Genomic DNA, 20,695 nt, shown 5'->3' with positions numbered 1-20,695 from the left:
ATCCATCATCCAGCCATCCATCCAGCCAGCCATCCATCCAGCCATCCATCCATCCAGCCATCCATCCATCCATCCATCCATCCATCCATCCATCCATCCATCCATCCATCCATCCATCCATCCATCCATCCATCCATCCATCCATCCATCCATCCATCCATCCATCCATCCCTCCCTCCATCCATCCATCCCTCCCTCCCTCCCCACCCTGGCCCACCCCATTTCACCCTCTCTCCACACAGCTCTCTCTGGCTGTTCAGCTCTCCCAGGCCACCTGAGGAGTCCCTTGTGCCCTTCCCTGGGCACTGCACCCTCCCTGCCCTCAGTAGTTTCTCTGGGAATTACCGGGAATCTGGGCAGTCCCTGCTCCTGGGCACTGCTGTGGCACGAAGCCTCCTGTTCCTCCTATCCCTCCTGTCCCTCTCCCGAGAGCCAGCAGGGTCCGTCCCCTGCCCTGGCCAGCCGTGGGGCAGGGCAGTGTCCGGAGCGCCCGGAGCCGCCGGTTCGGCGGGACTCTGCCTGCGGGCGGTGCCCGCTCAGGGCGTGCCCGGGGGCTCCTGCCCGGAGCCCGGGCCGGCGGCGGGGCCGTGCCCGTTGCGCTCGGGCAGCAGCTGGAAGGTGAAGAATTGGCAGTGGCCCGGCTGCCCGCCGCTCTCCCGGGCCGGGCTGAGCAGGGAGCTGCAGTTCCTGCACTCGTGCAGCGTGCACAGCTCCAGCTGCGGCTGGCTGATCCTGCTCACGTAGCCGGGGCTGGGCGATGCCGAGGATAAAGTCCTCTGGCTGCCGCTCAGGAAGCTGCCGCTGTCCTCCAGGGAGTCCCTGCGGGCGTGCTCCAGGGAGCAGCGGTTCCAGGTTCGGTAGCTGTAGGGCCACCAGCCCAGCTGCTTGCGCCGGTGGCACTGGCATCGCAGGATCTGGATGAAAGCCCTCTTGAACTCCTTGCTGGAGCAGGGGTAGATGATGGGATTCAAGCAGCTGTTGAAGTAGCCAAGCCAAAAAATCACCTTGAAGATTGTTTCAGGGGGCTTCAGAGCTGAAAACAGGGATCCTGTGCAGGGGAAAGAAGCAGAGAATAGCTGAGATAAGGGGTTGGTCTGTTGGGTCTGCCTTTAGGAAGGAAACATGTTCATCAGATCACTGTTACAATCTGTGCTTTAAAACTCTTTCATGCACGTTGCTTTCAGTGTTGGTCTTCTGGTACTAAAATGTTATTTTTAAAGCTGATAAGGAAATGTTTCCCATCTGAAAGCTAAAGGAGCACATCATTGATGAAGGGCAAAAAATAAGAAGCAGTCCTTGTGTTTATAGGCGCTCACCTGCTGCAGGAACATCTCCTGATCCCAGGGACAGATCAAACCTCCCTTCTCCAGGCTGTTGCATGAGGCACACAAGGAATAAAGCTGTGCCTTCTTCAAAGACCACTTTTGAAGAAAAGTGTTCCCAGGCCCCTCAGAAAGAACATTTCCAAACACACCTTAAAACTTCTAATCCATCATCTGGCAGCTCCTGAACGCCCCTCCATCTATCCAGATTACTGTGAGAGCTCAAACCTCCCAAAACCTGAAGTTAATTGGGGAACTTCCCACGTCTCAGACATTCATAAAAATGGTGTAACCCAAACCAAGAGGTCATTCTGTGAACACTTCCCCTTCCCTTCACAACCAAACAATTTCCCTGTCCAGGCTGCCCAAATGAAAAGCTCACACTGGGAAATCCACTTCCTGTCCTTTCAGTGGTAATTGATCAGCTAAATTTAGCAAATGGGGCTGGAGAAAAGAATGCATGAGGTTTTTATGGCAAACAGAGCTGGATCTGTTATCCATCTGGGAAAACACCTCTGTGTCTGCCTCCAGTGACCAAGGAGTGGGGATCCAGGAGAGAATTCCTCTGTCAGGAGCTGGAGTTGGGTTTGCAGAGCCTTTCAAATGGAAGCTGACAGCCCAGCCTGGCTGGGAAGGAACCTTTCCCTCTGGAGTGGTTTTGGATTAGCTGGGCTGTGAAAGCAGCTGAGTCAGTGGTGGCTGTCAGGAGGGGAGGGATGTGATTCTGGGCACTGTTCCCATCTCACAGACACGCAGAGGTCGTGCCTGGGGCCTCAAAACTATGCAAGAGCACTTCCTCTGCTCCTGGGTAACAGCTCTGGGGTGCCAGCACAGCCAGCACAGCGTGTGTGGGGCCAGGGCTGGGCTGCACTCCCTGCACGGAGGGTCCTGTGCAGCCAGATCCCAGATTTTATCCTGGCAGAGTTTGGGATTGGTGCCAGGGCTGGCTGCACTCCCTGCACGGAGGGTCCTGTGCAGCCAGATCCCAGATTTTATCCTGGCAGAGTTTGGGATTGGTGCCAGGGCTGGCTCTGCCCTGGAGCTGAGGAACCCAGGGTTAAATGGAGAGTTTAAAGGGATTTCCTCACGACTCTGCACTTCAGGGTTTTATAGGACTCCTGCAGAGTGAGCCCCTGTCCCTCAGGGCTGAGCTGCTGGCAGTGTTCTGTAGGGTTTGGCCAGAGCCTTTTCTGTGCAGCTGCTGCAGATCCTGCAGGTCCTGCCTCCATCCTGATGGATGCTGCAGGAATTACAGAGCACAACGTGTCCAACAGCAGAGAAACCATGAAATGCTTTTGAAAAGTTTCCAGCATGCAGCAAGTCAGTGCAGCTCCCAAAACTGTGTCTGAATGTCTCAGGTGAAGGATCCAGTGACAATTCCTGGGATTCATGGACTGAGCCATTCCATTCTTATAAAGCTTTAGGAAAAGCTGATCTTAGTTTATAACTGCAGCCAAGATGAGGAGGATGCTGTTGAATCTTCTCCATGCTCCATGAGTGAAAGTCTAGAGATGAAAACTGGGAACCAATGCAGATAAATGAGCCAAGCCTCTGTCATCTACATCACACACGAACTTACTCCTGAATTTCTCAGTTTCAAAACATTTCTATTACTGTAGCTAAATGTTGATCTTTAATTGTATTTGTTTATTTTAATTAACTACAGTACCTTTTATTTAGCTGCATTAACCTGTCAGGAGCAAGCAAGTGTGTTTTGATGCCTTGATAAAATGCTAAAGCAAAGCCTGCTGGACACACCTGAGCACCAGACTGATATTTCCTGCTCTAATCTCCAATCACTTCCCCACTGCAGCCTGATAAGTAGATTAAATATTGCCCTCTGCTGATTTAAATTGCTCTTTAAAATGCCTGGAAAATTTGCAGGTGGTTGTCTCCTCAGTGATTTACTCCCTGTGGGGTGGCCAGAGGGATTTCCCTGCTCCAAGTGATTGCTCTCCTGGTGTTTAACAGCCTCACTCCAAGGGATGTGCATTGTCTGCTCACTTTTATTTCTCGGCACTGACCCTGTGATTCATTAATCACAGCACCACAATCTCCCTCCCACTGCACCACTGACACCACCGAGATTTTGCAAAGCACAAATGCAGAACAGGAAATAGTTCAGAAAATCAGCTGGATCTGTTTGGAGGGATCAGGTTTTGCCCACAGTCCCCAGGCTTGATGGAGCTGTTGAGCTTGGAGATACACTGAGCAAGTATCATAAAAAGGAATTAAGAAGTATTTTATTTAGGAAGAACTAATTTCATTTAGGCTCTGGCTGGTTCTTTATAATGAATGCTTTATTACAGAAAGTCAGTCAAGTCTCCTCAATGAAATTAGGGAACACTGTGGGAAGCAATTTGCCATATCAATTCTGCTCACATATTCTGCAGGATACGGAGGCAGAGCACCACTGAGACATTACAATTCAGAGTCCACTGGAATCAGGGAAGTCCTTGAAACCCTTTGCAAAGGCTCATGAGGACTTTAGTGGACCTGGGAAAAGTCCTTAAAATATCAGGGTGGGCAGCAGCAAAATCTTCTGGAATGGCTTAATTGTTGCACTCTTAATTAAGGGAAACTCTTCACTGAAGTAGGTTTTAATTAAACATTAATTTTTAATGCATTGTGGGTTTGATATCAATTAAGTGTAATAAATTAATCATAGAATGATCAGTTTTGCTCAGAGTTTGATACTTAGATTAGAGAATAACTGGGGAGGAGTACTGTGGATTCCCTGGATTTGAGGACAAGTCACTAGGGATGAACTTGGGGCTGTCAGGTGCTGTTTTCTGTGCCTTACAAAGGAATTGCATTTCAAAATCTTCTAAACCCAGTTTTGCTGAGATGAAAACACACCTAGGGGGGAGTGTGCTGAGCTCCTTTCCAGTTTCCTGGAACAAATACAACATCTGGAGTTATTGCAGTGCAATGGTACAACAGAGTCATGTAAGGGCTTTGCTGTGTGCCACTGGATATTCCAGCTGGGAAACTGGAGATCCTGCCTGCCTTTGTCATTGTTTGAAGATCAAAGAGCCACAAAACATGAAACTCCTTCTCTCTGCTGATAACAGGTTGAAAATGAAGTGTTTCCAAACCTCCTTGTTTGCACACCATAAAATAGAAAGGGAGAATTGGTAATTGGTGATTGGGTAAAGGTACCCTTGGGAGGCAACCCAAGGGCCAGTCTTCTTCAGAGACTCCATTTTGGTGCAGATTGGAGCCATTCTGACTGGAGTTAAATCTGAGCTTTTCAAGAGAAAATTCCAAGGTTTTAAAAACTGCTCTGGTGAGGGAGAGGGTTGAAAAACACCAAATGGTGACAGCTGAGTCCTGAGACAGGGAACACAGGAAACTTCACCAACATCAACCCCCATCTCCATCTGTCCCCCAGGAGCCAGCTTGTGCAGGAATGAGCCTTGCTGTGCAAGAAATCTGCTTTATGGTGGAGCTTTCCCTGGGAGAAGTGATTGATCAGATCTGTGCTGTGACCAGCAGGAGACTTTCCAGGCTGGGAACCTCCGTGTTCCCCGTGGTTCCTGCAGGAGCCACAACTCCTGGAAGCTGCTGACAGCTGAGTTACCTCCCCTGTGTGCACAGGCAGCACAATCCTCCCTGCAGGAGTGATACTCTGCCCCTGAGAGAGCTGTTGTGAGTTTAGAATGTGCTGAAAGGATGTGGTTGCCTTTTGTTTAAGCTTCCTGCAGCCCTTCACACCACGGGCTCAGCCAAGCCAGCGTGCCAAGGTTTTAGAGCTAATTGGATTTCTAAAGCTCCTGATTCCTTCCCTTCCAGCATCCAGTGTTTGCTTACATTCCCCTGGACTTATTTAATAAAGGAAAAAAAAAACAAACAGTAGATGTTTACAAACAGTAGATGATGGAGTGGAGAGGATGGTTATAAAACTTAGGGTTGGTCAAGCTGGGAGGCTGCTGGAGAAGAGGATTAGGATAACAGGGAAAACAGCTGGAAAACAGTGAAAACTGATCTTGAGAAACACAGAGAGCATCCAAAATAAGCAGAATCAAATTCAATGAGGAAAATGAAAGGGAAACTGGATGAATTATAAGTAACAATGGGTAGCATACAAATCTGATGGGGCTCCAAGTCTGGCAGCTGTCATTCTCAGAGTAGTGATACCTCATGAATATCCTGGAATCATGGAATGATTTGGTTTAAAGGGACCTTAAAGGTCCCCCTTAAAGGGGGACACCTTCCACCATCCCAGGTTGCTGAGAGCTCCAAAGTGTCCTGGTTGTGAGGAATTTACATCCTAGGACTGACAACCTGTGCAGATGCCTCATATTTCAGATGAGCAAATCACTGCAGTGAGAACAGCATGAACTTCATTCACAATGATTCAAATTTGAGAGCTTTTGAAAGGCTCCGAAAATAGAAACTTATCTGGAGTGGCCAAAATAAAACCAGGACTTCAAGGAGCACAGATAGGCATGAGATGTTTTCCTGAGCCCCAGAGCTGCTACACCTCCTTGCATTACAAGCAGTTGTGAGGCACAGCAGCTACATTTGATTTTTGAAGGGACAGTGCCTTGGATTTAAACACAGAATTACTGCCCTGGGCACCACCTCTCAGCCCAGCCCAGCTTTGTGACTTACACCACTGAGAGAACTCACCTGTGTTTAAACTGTGCTGCCCTCAGACAAACAGGATAAAACCAAGATCAGTTTTGGTCAGAATCTTGTTCAGTCTCTAAAGCTGGCAGTGCACAGGGACACAAACACTGAATTATTGTTGTTATTAGTTAGTCCAAAAGAGTTACAGACAGCAGCTCCTGACTAGACAGACCAGGAGCCAAGATTATCCTTGTTTTGCAAGGGATTAGCTGATTGAGGGAGTCTAGAAAAGCTGATCTGAGTCTGCTGACATTGCATGTATTGCACCTAAATATCTGCAATTACTGAACGTGCTCTGATGTTTTCTCTCCCCCTTGGTTCTGCCTGACAGCTGAGCCAATCTGTCCTGGCAGGAAATAGCTCCAGCATGGGGCTGAGCACTGTTACAGGGGTGCTGGATGAATTTCCAGCACAGGTTTTGTCTCTGGTCCCTCAGAGATGGATGGTTCTTGCTTTCCAGTTCCTGGGGCTCACCTGGAAGCCCGAGAAAACAGCTCCAAACCTTGCATGGCTCACACAGGATTGTTTTAGTAAAGATGTGGAAAACCTCCTGGCTCTTTGGTCCTGGCAGTATCTCACCTGAAGCACCTGAGACCCTGAGCTCTGGCCTCAGGTGCTTTAGGACCAGCTGGATTTGTGTCCCTTCCCTCAGTGCTCTCCTGTGCCCTCCAGCCTGAGCAGCTCTTCAAGTGTTTGCAAACCCCTCATGTCCAACTGCCCTCCTAAAAGCAACATTTCCTCTGACACTCCCTTCCCTCCCACCTTTGATTTCCTCTCACTGCATCTGTCCTGACATTTTTTCCCTTGGATTTCCCTGCCCTCCTGGCCCAGGAGCTGCTGCCATCCCTGGGGCTGAAGAGTCAGCCCTGGGTGATTCCTCTGGGTTTTTTCTGTATTGCTCTGTATATTTTTTTCTCTGACACTGACCACTGTAGGATTTCCCTTTGTTCCTCTGACAAACAAATCCAAAGGCTACAGAGGAATTACCCAGGAATTTGTGCAGTTTCCCCTCCTTTGATAACAACTCTGTCCTAAACCCCAGATGTCTGTAAGTGACTGGTAACTGATACTCTTTGCAAGGCAAAGGCTTAAACCAGGGCTTAAGGGAGGCTATTTCAGTAGGAGGAGAAATCATCCCAAAGTAATCGGCTGCTCCCCACGTGCCAAAACACTCTGTGCTGCTCACTGAACGCCCTCCGATGTTGGGTTGTCCAGTTCCTGAACTTTGCACCAGGACTGACCTGCCAGATTGCCACATCTCATGAATTTATCTCAATTCTGTAACTATTAACTCGAGGTCATCGATTCAGGGGAGCTGGGCTGCTCACGGAGGGGAAGAGGAGGCAAATGAGGTGAAGATAAGCCAGGCCTAAAGCCCTGCAGAGAGCAGAGCCCAGTGGCACTGCCAGCACCAGACCTACAGCCTGGAAGGGTTTCCCATGGAAACCAAGGGGCCTAATTTGGTATCTCAGAGGTTGGCCTGACATAACATAAATCCACATTCTGTACTTAAACAGCATTTTATTTTAAGAATAATTCCGTGCTGGCTGACCTTCAATGTGCAGAACATTTGATGTTATTTTTTATTACTTACAGAGAGATTCCAAAAGCCTGATCCACAGTGACAGTCCCACCAGGTGTATCTTCATCCTGGGGCTCTTGGGGCCTCTCCCATGTCAGCTCAGTTCCAAGAGTTGTATTTTTCTTTGCAGGATCTGTGGGAGCAGGCTCTGAACTGGGCAGTGCATCCTGCTCTGATCTCCACTGGAATGATGCAGCAGGCTGGGGAAGTGCCCTGGTTAAATGCCTGGTGAGTTTTCCCTCTGGGAATGTCTGGGAGAAGACTGGGAAGTCTGCTCTGATATCTCAATTTACAGCAGTGACACTTAACCTCTCCTTATACAATCCATCATTTTGCATTCATTTTTTAAACAAAGGCATTGACATAAAATTGGTCCCTCCATGTTTAAAGGAGGGAGTTTTAATGAGTGTTACCTTAGTTCTGCAGGGCTCTAGCCTTTAAATAAAAAGAATCTCTTCTACTCATCATTTATCAGCAATGAATATTTAATGTAGTCCTGCTGCCTAAGGAAGAATTTGTATGAAAGGGATGAAAAGAAACATTTATTTTAAAAAACCAAGATATTTACTCCTCAAAGCTGAGTCACTGAATTTATGGCCCAAGAAAGACACAAATGTCTTTAGTTTTTTTCTTTTTTAATGGTGAATCAGAAACAATTTTGAGTGGCAGGGTGACTGTTTGCACAGGCAGGGAGCTTTTATAAATGTGCAGCCAGGATGTTCTGCAGCTCCACTGCTGTCTGGACAGAATATCCAACACAGGAATTTCTCACAGAGTTCTCTCTGGGCCCAGTTCTGCAGCCCCAGGTGCTGAAGGCAGCACAGCTCAGTGCCCCAGACCTGACTGGGGGTAATTCAGTGCTGAGAATTTAATGCTGCTCAGTGCCTGTGCTGTCAAGGCTGGAATTCCAATCTGCACTGGATTCAGAGATTTCCTTGGGATTTTTGCTTGAAAAATGCTCTGGAAGCATTGATATAATTTCTTTTCATTTTTCCAAGCAATATGCCTGCTTTCAGCACCACAGCTGCTCGAAGGCACAGCTGCCACCTGATGGAGTAACTCTGGGCTGGAATATCAAATGGGGAGCTGTGGAATAAATTGAAATGCCAGACTGGAAGAAGAAGAATTTTGCCTGGGAAACTCAAAAAACTGCTAAGAATACCAAGGAAACTCTGCTAGATCCAAGTAGATTTGTTCAGACCTGGGGCTGTGGTGCTGCAGAAATAACATTTACCAGCTTGGCAGATGTTTTGTACTTGGATCCACAGAAATCCAGAGCTGCTTTGCCAACACCCTCCTGCAGAGTCATGGAGTTACTGGGGGGAACAGGGAGCAGAGCAATAGAGACAGAAGTAGCAAGGATGCAGATGTGAGGCTGTGATTTGGGTCACTGGGGCAAACAGGAGCTGTGAGAAGAAGCTGAGGGAGAAGCCTTGCAGGAAGGGGAGCTGTCTCAGCTGGACAGCCCAGGGACCAGTGGAGGGCTTGGAAAACATCAGCATTTGGATTCTACAGTTGGCCTATCCCAGAAATTGATTTCACACCACTGGGTGCTCTCTAAAGGGTTTTTAATAGCATTTCACTGAATTTTGTGTCTTCAAGACACAAAGCAAGAGATTCCTGCTATGAGGAGTGCAGCTCACTTAGGAATTCTTCCCCTCTGCTGCAGTTGAGAGCAGCTGCACTGTGCTTATCAGGAAACTGACTTTTCCCACCTGTCCTAGTGAGCAATGCTTGAATCATGCCTGACATCCTCAATTGGCTCTGCACTGATACATAGAGATAAAAATACAGGGGTTGGGCAGTGCTGCATCAGAAATTTAAAAAGAAAAATCAGGGACAAGGGATAAACCCAGCCTATCCCTAGTCAGCAAAACCAAGGGAAAACACCCACTATGGAAATGCATCTGGATCCTGCATGGGGTGCTCTGGACACTCTCTGTCCCCCTTTTCCAGCCAGGGGGTTTCTGACAGGAATTCCAGGGATTCCAGCAGTTTTATGGCACTGCCAAGAGCTCACCCCTGCAGCTCTTCTTGCCCTCAGCTCTGGGGTGCCAGTGCCCCCACCCTGGGGGTGTTGGGGTCACAGCCCTGGGCTGGGCTGGGGTTCCCAGTTCTGGCTTTCTCCCCCAGCTCTGGCTTTGTCCCCAGCTTTGGGTTTGTCTCCAGCACTGGCTTTGTCCCCAGCTCTGGCTTTGTCCCCAGCTCTGGCCTTCTCCCCCAGCACTGGTTTGTCCCCAGCACTGGGTTTGCCCCCCAGCCCTGGTGCTGTGGTGCAGGCTCCAGCCTGTCACCCACTGCTGCCTTGGCACAGTTTACACAGGAGATAAAATCATGTCCAGGCAAGCAATCAGTTCTCCCTCAGGTGGTTTAACAGCCTCTCACTAAACCTCCCATGGAGCCCAGGAGATCTGAACTCCTCAAAGGGACAGCTGACAGTTGAGTTATTGAGTGTCAGTAACTGGGAGCTGCTCGGTGGCTCCCTTTGCTCCTGCCCTGTGTCTGTGTTTTTGCTGGGCTGCTCCACACCTGGGCTGGGTGAGGGGGGTCAGTCCTGCCTCCTGCCATCCCCACATGAGCTGCTGTGTTCACAGCTGCTTTTTTTCCTTCAATAACTCAAAATCAAGGAGGGCATCTGCTTTATCAGGGGATCATGACCTACTGCTGCAAATCTCATACTGCTACATATGGTGAAATACATTTCTATCCACAGCTGGGTATTATTGCTTGTTTTATGTTATAAACTTCCTCTAAGAGCCAGTACAGGAACTTAAATTTCAGTAGCCAAAGAGAACTTTACTCATGGTTTTCCTTCTGTCTGTAATTTTTCAAATCCTTAACATGACCTTTATGCAAGTCTTGAGTCATAAAGATTTTAAAATTCAGTATAACAAGCTAGAGATGACAAAGTTGCCCTGCAGTAGCTGAAGCAGTAAAGATTCTTAATGATACACAGAGATTATAGTTTTATAATACTCCACTAGGACCAGGCTGCTGAACTCAGTTTAGTTTTCTACAACAACCTCTAAAAATATACGCTTACTACTCAATCAGAAATGTTTTGGTTGGGTAACTAAGTAAACACAAATACAGAACATTAATAAGGCTTTTTCTCCCCTTTCTTTATCCACCTCTTTCCATAATTAGGCTGCCAGATTGTCTCAGAGAAATGAATGTTGGACAGATATTTCTGAGAGCTCAGTAATTGAATATCTCGAGATACTCCCCTTCAGAGCTTGTGCTAATAATAAAAACAACACAAGAACATTTCACAGCTTTGGGCGCACTGAGCAATGTGTTAAGGCCATGCCAATGCTTGAACAGTATTTTAAAGTTGAAAGTGAACAAAGTGGCTGCCAAAGCTCCCATGGCAGTGTCCAAAATGAGAGCTGGTGACACCAACGAGACCTTCCTTGGGATCTGTGGGATCTCCTTTGCCTTTGAGATTTGATCAGTAATGTTTGAACTCTCAACTAGAACTTTTCAGCTTCCCAAAGCTCAGGGGCGTTTTGGCCCTCACAATTAACTGAGTTCATTTCCAGTGAGGGCATCTTAAAATGCAAAAATCCTACTGTGTTTTATCCCAAACCTGGGGCAAACCTGACCTGAACCCCCAACACAGCAGTGCTGGCAGCTCTCTGGTCTCATCTAGAATTGGGGGTAAAGCACTTTGGTAATGTTTGTGACACCTAATTCAATTCAAATGAACAACACAAAGGGGATTTAAGATATGAACCCTGGAGAAATTGTCCCCTGAGGTGACACTGGCCCTGAGGACTTCAGGTGAGCAGTTTTGTGCAGCTGCACACTTCCCAAAGTTCCAGCGTGACTCTTTGCACATCGGGAGCTCCCTTCCTTTCATTCCCTTCCTTTCATCTGCTCACTGCAGCTCTCCCAACAGAATCTCCTTCTCATCCATCTGAGTCCTTTCCAAGATATTTCTGTGGGATCCAGAAAACCCACCCCAATCCCTGCCCTCGCATCCCCAACTCACCCAGTGGCAGGACAATGAAGAAGGGGAGCCAGCACAGGATAAACATGCCAACCACGATTCCCAACGTCTTGGCCGCCTTCTTTTCTCTGGAGAACTTTAAAAGTTTGAAAGCTAAGGAGTTCCTGGGGTTGTGACCCTTGGACTTGGTGTTGTTCAAGGAGTCCTCGTGAACGTGCTTGTAGTGAATCCGTAAGGTCAGCTCCTTGGAGTTGGACATTTCCTTCATCACCCCAGCTTCCAGGTTCCTGGTCGTCCTCTTGGCCACGACGTAGACCCGGCAGTACATGACGAGGATGACGATTAAGGGGATGTAAAAGGAGCCCAGGGAGGAGAAGAGGGCATAGAAGGGCTCCTCGGTGATCCGGCACTCCCTGTCGTCCTGCGGGGCCGGCTCCTTCCAGCCCAGCAGGGGCCCGATGGAAATCACCATGGACAGGACCCAGACAGCCAGGAGAGCTAAAATCGCCCTTCTCCTGGTGACCAGCGTGGGGTACTGCAGGGAGTAGCGGACCCCGATGTATCTGTCGATGGAAATGGCACACAGGCTCAAAATAGAGGCTGTGCAGCACAGCACATCCACTGCTGCCCAGATGTCACAGAATATCCTCCCCAAAACCCAGTAGCCAAGCACCTCCAGCGTGGCAGAGAACGGCAGGACAGTGAAACTCAGCAGCAGGTCTGCTATGGCCAGGTTAATGATGAAATAGTTCGTAGGGATTCTTAAATGTTTGTTGCAAGCCACTGAGAGAATTACCAGGATATTACCTATGATAGCAAAGAGAATAAAGGCACCGAGGATCAGCCCCACAATGATCGCCCTGCTGGTGGCCAGGGCAGGTGAATCCAGGTCGCTTCCTGTCTCGTTGGAGTTGTTTGCAGAAAAATTGCCATAATTTAGTGCAGAGCCTTTGAAATATCCCGGTATCGATGTATTGGATGTATCGCCAAGGTAGGTATTCATCTTAAAATTCATCCTCCATAGCAAGCTGGGGTCGCGTCCCTCGGCGAGTCAGCTCAAAGTCATCTCCGGACCCGCGAAGTGGCTGCAGAGCCGCGGGCAGTGCGAGCAGGGGAATTCATGGTCCCGGGGAGCCGCAGCCCCGGCACCGAGAGCCCGGAGCCACCGCACGGGGCTGCTGCGGGCAGCGCGGGGCAGCGGAGTCACCGCACCCGCCCGGGGCTGGCCGCGCTCCGGCACTGCCCGGCGGGGCCGCTGCCAGCGGCAGCAGCGGAGCAGCAGCAGCAGCAGAGCAGCAGCAGCACAGCAGCAGCAGAGCAGCAGCAGAGCAGCAGCAGAGCAGCAATCCTGCCCGGAGCCGCGGGAGCTGCGCTGCTGCCGTGCCTGACACGGGGCGGGCTCTGCGCTGGCCCCGGAGCGGCCGCGCCGGAGGCGGAGGGACAGAGGGACAGAGAGACAGAGGGACAGAGGGACCGGGGCACAGAGGGACTGAGGGACAGAGACACAGAGGAACAGAGGAGCCGGGGGACAGAGGAGCCGGGGGACAGAGGGACCGAGGGACAGAGGGACCGAGGGACAGAGGGACCGAGGGACAGAGGGACCGAGGGACAGAGGACCGAGGGACAGAGGGACCGAGGGACAGAGGACCGAGGGACAGAGGGATGGCTCCAGGCTCCTGCACGGCTCCGCCGTGCGGGGCCAGTGGCGGTGCGGGGCCAGTGCGGTGACCCTGCGGTGGCTGTGCGGGGACTGTCGCTGGCTGGGCTGTGACAGTGCGGGGACTGCCAGTGGCTGTTGGTGACAGTGCGGTGGCGGTGCAGGGACTGTCTGTGACGCTGCCCTGTCAGTGCGGGGACCCTGCGGTGGCCGTGCGGGGACAGTGAGAGGACAGCAGGGAGGGGACAGCAGTGAGTGAGGGGACAGCAGCGGGGACAGCAGGGGACAGCAGGGAGGGGACAGCACTAGACGGCAATGCCGGCCGGGCGACACCGGGGGAACATCACGATCTTTAACTCGTTGGCCTCAGGACCCTGCAGTGCAAACCTGTAAAAAAACAGCTGCATTATCTGAGAAGGAATTTCCTCGGTGGGACGCGGTGAAAAAAGCAGTTTCAGGACAAAATGATCTGTTACCCTTTTGCCGGTTAAGGAAATATATTGGAGTTTATTTTGTGAGTCACATATCATTTTAGAGAGCTAATCGTCTGCTAAGGACAAATAGCTTGGTTCCAAAAATCCCTGTTTATTTGTACTATTCATTATTCAGTATTGCTAGTCAATATTCAATGACGGCATAAAGTTTGTTTCTAATTAAGGATCTGATAATGAAATAAAATTGTAGCAGATCAGTAAAATCTTGATGCTGTTCTGTACTCCTGTACAGGACACCTCTGTGCCTTCATCTCCTCTTCTCCACCTCTGTAACTTTTCCAGGCAGAGCTTATTGTGAACCCCAGCCCTGAGCAGAGCTGAGCACCCCACCCACAGCCCAGGGGAAGGCAGAGACAAGGATTTACTTTAGGAAATACTTTACCTTTAGTCCTCTGATGCTGAAGTATCTCCCTGAGTCTTTGCTCAGGGCTCTGAGGGCACTGATGGTGTTAACTCATCATAGCTCTGGGAAGAGTCATCCTCTTACAGTAGCCTATAAAGCAAAATATAAGTAATGATTTATTCTGTAGATAATAGCCTTTAATGTTGAAAGTGGTTTCTTGGTTTTTTCATCTTGTGAAGCTTCAGGGAGAAATCTCAAATCTTTAGAACTCAGTGCCATGAAAAACAACAAGTGAGAGATTTGCTGAACATAAAACTGCCAAAATCCTGTTCTCAACTTTCTGTCGTCAGATTACGTCCCCCAGCTGTTGTCTGCTGTACTCTGGGTTAGTCTATATTGATTTTCCTGTTACAAAGTGTACTGTGTTTAAAATAAAAACTTCATATTTAATAAGGCAGCTATGGCTGAGAGTTACAGCTGACTGGTGGTTTTGAGGACAAACCTTGTAAACAGAAGTTGAATTTTAGTCAGGGAATGCATGGCAGATGTTGGTGTGGCCCTTCCCAGGGCTGTGGCAAAGCTTTGGCAGTCAGAAACTTCCCTTTGAAAGGCTCTCAAGAATGGCAGGATAATGCCACGGAGTCACTGGAGGGGAGAGGAACAAACACTGGATTTATGAGCTTTGCCTCAGTTTTTCTGCCCTGTCCAAGCAGAGCTCTCAGTGCTGAAGGAGCAGGCAGCAGCTGGGCTTGGGGCATCCATCCTTCACCTTCCAGCTCCTCTGGGCTCCACTCTCAGCTCTGTCTGGGATTTCTGACCGTGCTTCTGTGCCTTGTCTGGGAATTCCTCAGGCTGGGGGCTCTGTCCTGGGGCCACAGCTCTGCCCTGGCACCACCCAGCGCAGTCCTGGTGGCACAGAGGGCACGGAGCCACTGCAGCCTCCCTCTGCTGGGGGCTGAGCTACACCCATTGAAGATGGTTTGGTTAGATCATCAGGTCAGACATGACCCTGCTACAGCCTTTGGCACGGGAGAAAACGTGATCAGTGCAGAATGTGAGAGCTGGATAAGGAAAGCTCTGTGAGGATGTGAACTGTCAGCTGGCATCGTGTGGGACATGCCCGGCCTGCCAAGGGGGACAGAGGGCCCTGAAACTGCTGCCTGCCTTTGGGCACACTCCAAGCAGACTTTGTAGTCCCAAGGAACCAGATCTTTCAACAGCCTTTCAGCAGCCACTTCCAGGAGTCTGCTGGTTCCAGGACACGGTGCCCAGAGCAGAGGAGAGGGCAGAGGGAAGGGAGCAGGTCCTGGCTGCTCATGGCTGGACTGAAACATTTGCTCAGCACTGGGACCAGTCTGCTTCCCTTCCTGGTGCTGCTTTCTGTGCCCTCTGGAGGAAAGAACAGATGGAAAAATCCCATTGCAGGGGCCAAAGGAAGACAAAGCTGTGGCTCATCCCGCACAGCCCCTGGAGGAGCCAGGTGTGTTCTCACAGCCCTGCTCACCAGGCATGCAAAAACAAACCCTGGATGATGACGAGCCTGAGCTGGTGAATGCTCACAAATTGCTCTGAGATCTTCAGCAGCAGGTGCTGTAAGAGAACCAAATGTATTCAAACTCAGACACCAGCATTAACTCCTTACCTGCCTGGGGGTGAGGGATGGAATAGGCACTCTGAGAAAAGGGAAATTTTTCTGCCACAGGTTTGAGGCAGCACTTGGAGCCAGTCAAAGACACCTGCTCAGTGAAGTGCAGACAGGATCCATGGCAGAGTTCCTTTCATCCAGATGAATCACAGTGTTCAATGAAAAAGTGAATTTAATAACCCAACGATCCTAGTCAATTATACTTCAATAATGCTCCCAGAGTCGTTTTTCAATGACTCCTCCATTGGAAGAGGAGCCCTTTAGTGTGGCTCAGCTTTGTAAGGGGCTGTGCTCCTTTCCCAAATGTTAAAACATGTGCTGGCATTTGGATCTGACCCTGAGACCCTCCCAGAGCCCTTTGGCAGCACTGCTCCTGACTGGGCACGGGGGATGAGCTGACCCAGGAGATAAATGGGAATATCTCCATGCAGATAATCCCTCTGGAGCCTTCCCCTCTCACTGCTCTGCTCCCTTCTCTGCTGTCACAGCATTGCCAAGGAGTGGAGTGAGGAGCTGGGCTTGGGGAAGGTTTTTGGTGGGATTGTGGGTGGGTGCTTCAATTCCTGTGCTGAAGAATTGTACCTGCAGCTCTGAGAAGGTGTGAATGTTTGGCTCTGGATGGTGTTCAAAACAGAGCTTCTCTGTAGGGAGGCCCTTAAATCTATATTGAGAAAAAGATGAAATTTGTCTGCTTTTGATAGAAACTGTTAGCTACAGAGCTGCACTTAATTATTGCTTGTTTGATTAATTAAGTGGATAAGGCTGGTACTGTACCTTTGCAGAGCTGCTACAAGGCTCCTTCCTCAAGTCTTTCTTCTGGAAATCACAAAAAATCACAGCGTGTCATCCACAAAATGCATTTCCTTTATTTCCATTCTTTCTGAGGGGCAGAACTTTGTCCTTCATGGAAAACCTCTTTGTCTCAGCTGGAATGATAAAAACTTCCCACAGACATTGGAAAGACACTGGATTATGCTTTCCTCACCTTTTGTGATTAACAAGGAGCACATTTCCTTGGCACACACAAACCCTGAAACCCAGGAAAGGGATTTTCCGTGATGAGAAAAAATACATTTAAAATGCAAATTTGCAGTTGTCCAGTGGTGATATTTAGAGCCTTGTGGGTTTATTTTCAGAGTAAGGGAAATATCTCTGAGGTTTGCATTAACAGCCAAGGTTATTAGCTGGAACTTGCCAAAACAGGATTGCACACACTTGCAATTTGGAATAATCTTTTTTTTTTTCTGTAGTTACTCAGTGCTTGTCATTTTAATGTAAATAGGATTTCAAGAGCATTTTTTTGGGTAGAATTAACTAAAATACAATTATTTTCACTCTGTTACTGGCTCTTAAATCCCCTCCCAGACTTTGCCCACTGCACCATGTTTTTTTCTCACTGTGCATTTCTGTCAGAACCGTGCTGGAGACTCTCAACATTTATCAGTAATTTCCCATTATGGATGGAAGCCTGACCTCAGAGGCTTTGTCAGGGTGGTGCCAGCAAGGGACTGTGCATTTGGCTGGGCTGGGAAAAGAGAGTCCCTGCCTGGAGGAGAGAGGGAGGAGCAGCAGCAGGGCAGGTCCTGCCTGTCCTGTGCTCTCCTGGCTGTGCCAGTGGCACCTCCTGGCCAAAGGAAGTGCAAATCCCTCCCAAAGCTCTGCCTAACTGCCCTGAGGAAAGAGGATTTCTGCCTGATCCCACCTGGAGAGGATCCAAACCCAGGGAACTCTCTGACTCTGCAATCTGCCAGAGTTCTAATCCAAATTTCAGGGAATTTAAGGGAACCAGTTGAATGCTGGTGAAGAGGCTGGAGGGGACACCAGGCTGTCCTGGAAGGATCCTTTCCTTTGCTTTGCTTTGCTTTGCTTTTCAGCTGTTTCAGAACTTGCCTCTTTGGGGATAGAATTATAATGGAATAAACTTGAGGTTTCTAGATCTGAGAAATTAAAATCAATACAGATTGCCCAGTCTTTTTTAAAAAAGGCTGGGTATATTTATTTACATTAAATAAGTTCAACTTCACTGAAAATATTTAACCTGAGATAAAAAAGGCAGGAATTAAATGCTGGAAAAAGAAAACCAGTTTAAACACAGCACGAAGCTCTGCTACTCACTGGCATAAACCAACGCTGTGCCAAGGGCTGAGCAAGGTTAGGAGCAGCCCAGAGGTGTTTGTGGCTCTCCAAACAAGCCCTGATAAAGTGGCTGAGGTGACCACAGTGCTATAAATCTCCACACCTCAGGAAATAAACTTGGAGGTGAATTCAGGCTGAATAAAGCTCCTCATGCTGTCACAAGTAATTAATCTCATTTCTGTGCCTCCTTCTCAGTGATTTCTTCACTCTGAGATTGAGGTACCCAGCCCAGAGGAATATTTGCAACACAACAGAGGAATATTTGTGGCTGGGAAAGGGAATTTTCAAAGATAGCTGGGCTGAGTGGGAATTTTGCTGTCCTGAGAGTTTTCACCTTCGTCTTTAAGCACCACAAGACCTCAGAAACTTCTGGAAACTCCTCCTGATCTGTGCACCAGGATTATTTCTGTACCAATGCCAACCCTCCCTTTGTTTTTAAAAACCCAGATGCTTTATTCTGCCTGTAAGAGGTCACAGCAATTTGGTGCCCAAAGTCCTGGGACTTTTAAATTTCAAATTGCATTTTCCAGGTTGGACATTTGTGTGAAAGATCAATATTTCCTTAAAAAAAAAAAAACCAAAACAACATAAGCCTATTTTCCACCTCTCTCCACGTCACTGAGCTCTGCTCATGGTGTGCACAGTATTTAATTTCAGCTTCATGACATTTAGAACTTGCAATTGCAGCATAAATGTCTCATAGCCAGTGAGTGCTGGGCATCACTGCTGCTGAACACTGAAATTCATCTTCAGGGCTGATGTACAACCCCATTCTGATGTTTTGCCTTGATGAAAATGCCTGGGAGAGGCAGGGAATGACTTTTATATTTGCAATAATACAGGCCTGAAAATATGGACCAAGATCTTAGTTCAGTGAGGTTGATGTCAATCTATCATCTAATTTATCTGTTCCTTTCAATAAATCTGTATTTAGATCTATTTTAGGGGATCTTTATTGGAATTAAGCGGTTTTTCTAACCTTGAAGCATTTTTGACATCTAGTTTTGTGCAAATGTGGGTATCTCTGAGGAGAAGAAAGTCTAAACTCCCCATCCTGCTGCTTCCCTGAGGAGCTGGAAATTTGTATTCCTCCTCCCTAGCTCAATAATTACCCAGCCATTCCTTTGCTGAACTCATTGCAGCAAAAATAATAATGCTAAAGGGCAGAATTCCTTGGAGAAGGATTGCAAAGGGACAGAAAGCTGCTTTTGGTGCAGGGTTGAAAACATCAGGAGAATAAGGAAGCAAAGGACAAAGAGGAGCTCTTTGCTCTACAGGAAGGGAATGAAAGGAGGAACTTTTGGGACAATAAAGCAAAAAGAACCAGGACTTGTGTCAGATCTTCAAATGTGCCAGCCCTTAAAGCTGTCCATCCAGCTGGAGAGGGAATTCTGCACAATCCCAAAGTCTGGAACTTGCTGAGAGGAAATGTCTCTTTTGTGTCTTTTCTTTGAAGGGAATCTGGACCCTCCTGTTAAGGAGTGAACCAAAATATTCCCTTTTCTCATTATTGACACTCAGCTTGTGAGCCAGGGGTTGAGGTGCTGCTGCTTCTCCTCCGTCACAGCAGAGCTGGAATGCACAAACACCTCATCACTCTTTAAATTATGCATTTGTGGTTTCACACTCCTCAGAGCGAATTAAAGAAGCATGTGCTACTCCATCTTTGTAAGAGACAAATCAAGGAAGCTTTCCTTTTAAATTCAAACCTTAAATGTATTTTTCAGTGTTACCCAGTGCATCAGTTGAACTCTCAGTAGCCAGAACACAAACTACAGGTGGAACTGTGAGAGCTTTGAAGAAAAGAATTAGAGTTTGGCTTGTATTTTCTGTTAAATGAGCACTGCACTTTTCTTTGAAATAAAGTTAAATATTCATGAATCTGTTATTTTCCCGTATTTTGTTCTTCTGAGAAGCCATAAAAATCTATAACCAGTCTTTATTTCTCCAGAGAAAAATTAGGTGAGAGAAAACATCTGTTTCTCTCCTTTTCCTGTCAAGATTTGGAATAATTATATCAACACTTTAAGCAACTGGGAAAGACCTAATTCTATTTAATTCTGATTAAATGTGCAGTAGGTATGAAAGCAAAGTGCATTGTGTGATGGTGGGGGCAGCAGGGGAACAATGGGAATGTTTATTTGGAACTGAACAGGCCCTGCTGCTCCCCATACTCCTGAGCTGATGTGGCTGCTGCTGTTCCAGGTGGGAGCAGGAGAGGGTCTGGGATCACAGGGGCTCATCCAGGGAAATCCTGGGCTTGGAAAACACAGAGCACCTTTGCAGGTCTGGGATGGTTTGCCTGCTCTGGGAGCTCATCTGGGCTCTGGAATTTGGGAGCTCCAGAGGCTGGGAGCAGCTCCTGGGCTGGGCTGGGGTGGCCCCTGAGCTGCAGGGACTGCCTGGGGCAGGAGCAGCTCCCAGGGCTCCCAAACACTGCTCTGCATTTGGCATTTCCCACCTTCACCAGGGGCTGGATCCAGGCACACCAGGGCAGGGCCTTTCCCTGGAAAGGTTTCCTGTCCACTCTGGAAGTGTTTTCCAAGAACAAAGCCCAGTGGTGCTGCAGCTGCTCCAGAACTTTTCTCTCTTTGACTGAGAGAATGAGGAGGATTTGGGTGGAATTTACCTTTTTTTTACACGGCAAGAGGTGTTCCTGAAGGTGTCAGAAGTCACCATGAGTCAGAAATAGAAGTGAGCTGAAGGCAGCAGCTCTGATCCATCAGGAATAATGGATTCCTTTCCAGGGAGTGTTTGCAGGATCATTCCAGAAGCTGCTCCCCACCAGCACTGGGCAGTGCATGATCCATGCCAAGGGCACCTGTCCTGGATGAAATCCCATCCTCTTCCTCCTCTGGGGTGCAAAGAGTCAGTGATGAGTGACTGTGTGCAGGAAAATGGCAGAGGAATGGCTGAGAGCAGAGCTGTG

The 20,695-nt window shown here is 48.5% G+C and overlaps 1 protein-coding gene across 1 annotated transcript; it reads right to left on the bottom strand.

Moving 5' to 3' along the window:
- Window positions 1-54: 54 nt before the first annotated feature.
- ADRA1B (adrenoceptor alpha 1B) lies at window positions 55-12,683 on the bottom strand. Its single transcript, XM_030229429.2, has 2 exons — window positions 11,534-12,683; window positions 55-1,048 (listed from the first exon to the last, which is right to left on the bottom strand). The coding sequence occupies exons 1-2, from the start codon at window positions 12,504-12,506 to the stop codon at window positions 537-539; spliced, it is 1,485 nt and encodes a 494-aa protein (XP_030085289.2). The 5' UTR covers window positions 12,507-12,683; the 3' UTR covers window positions 55-536.
- Between the last annotated feature and the right edge of the window lie 8,012 nt (window positions 12,684-20,695).

This window comes from Serinus canaria, chromosome 13 (genome assembly GCF_022539315.1).
Source record: "Serinus canaria isolate serCan28SL12 chromosome 13, serCan2020, whole genome shotgun sequence".
Taxonomy (NCBI): domain Eukaryota; kingdom Metazoa; phylum Chordata; class Aves; order Passeriformes; family Fringillidae; genus Serinus; species Serinus canaria.
This window is presented reverse-complemented; position numbering and strand designations above follow the sequence as displayed.

Bases quoted from the DNA above. Each gene is read 5' to 3' on its own strand.
- ADRA1B (XM_030229429.2), bottom strand. From the start codon at position 12,506: ATGAATTTTAAGATGAATACCTACCTTGGCGATACATCCAATACATCG. The intron at 1,049-11,533 runs GTGAGTTGGGGA...TCCCCTGCACAG, and splicing joins CTTCATTGTCCTGCCACTGG to GATCCCTGTTTTCAGCTCTG.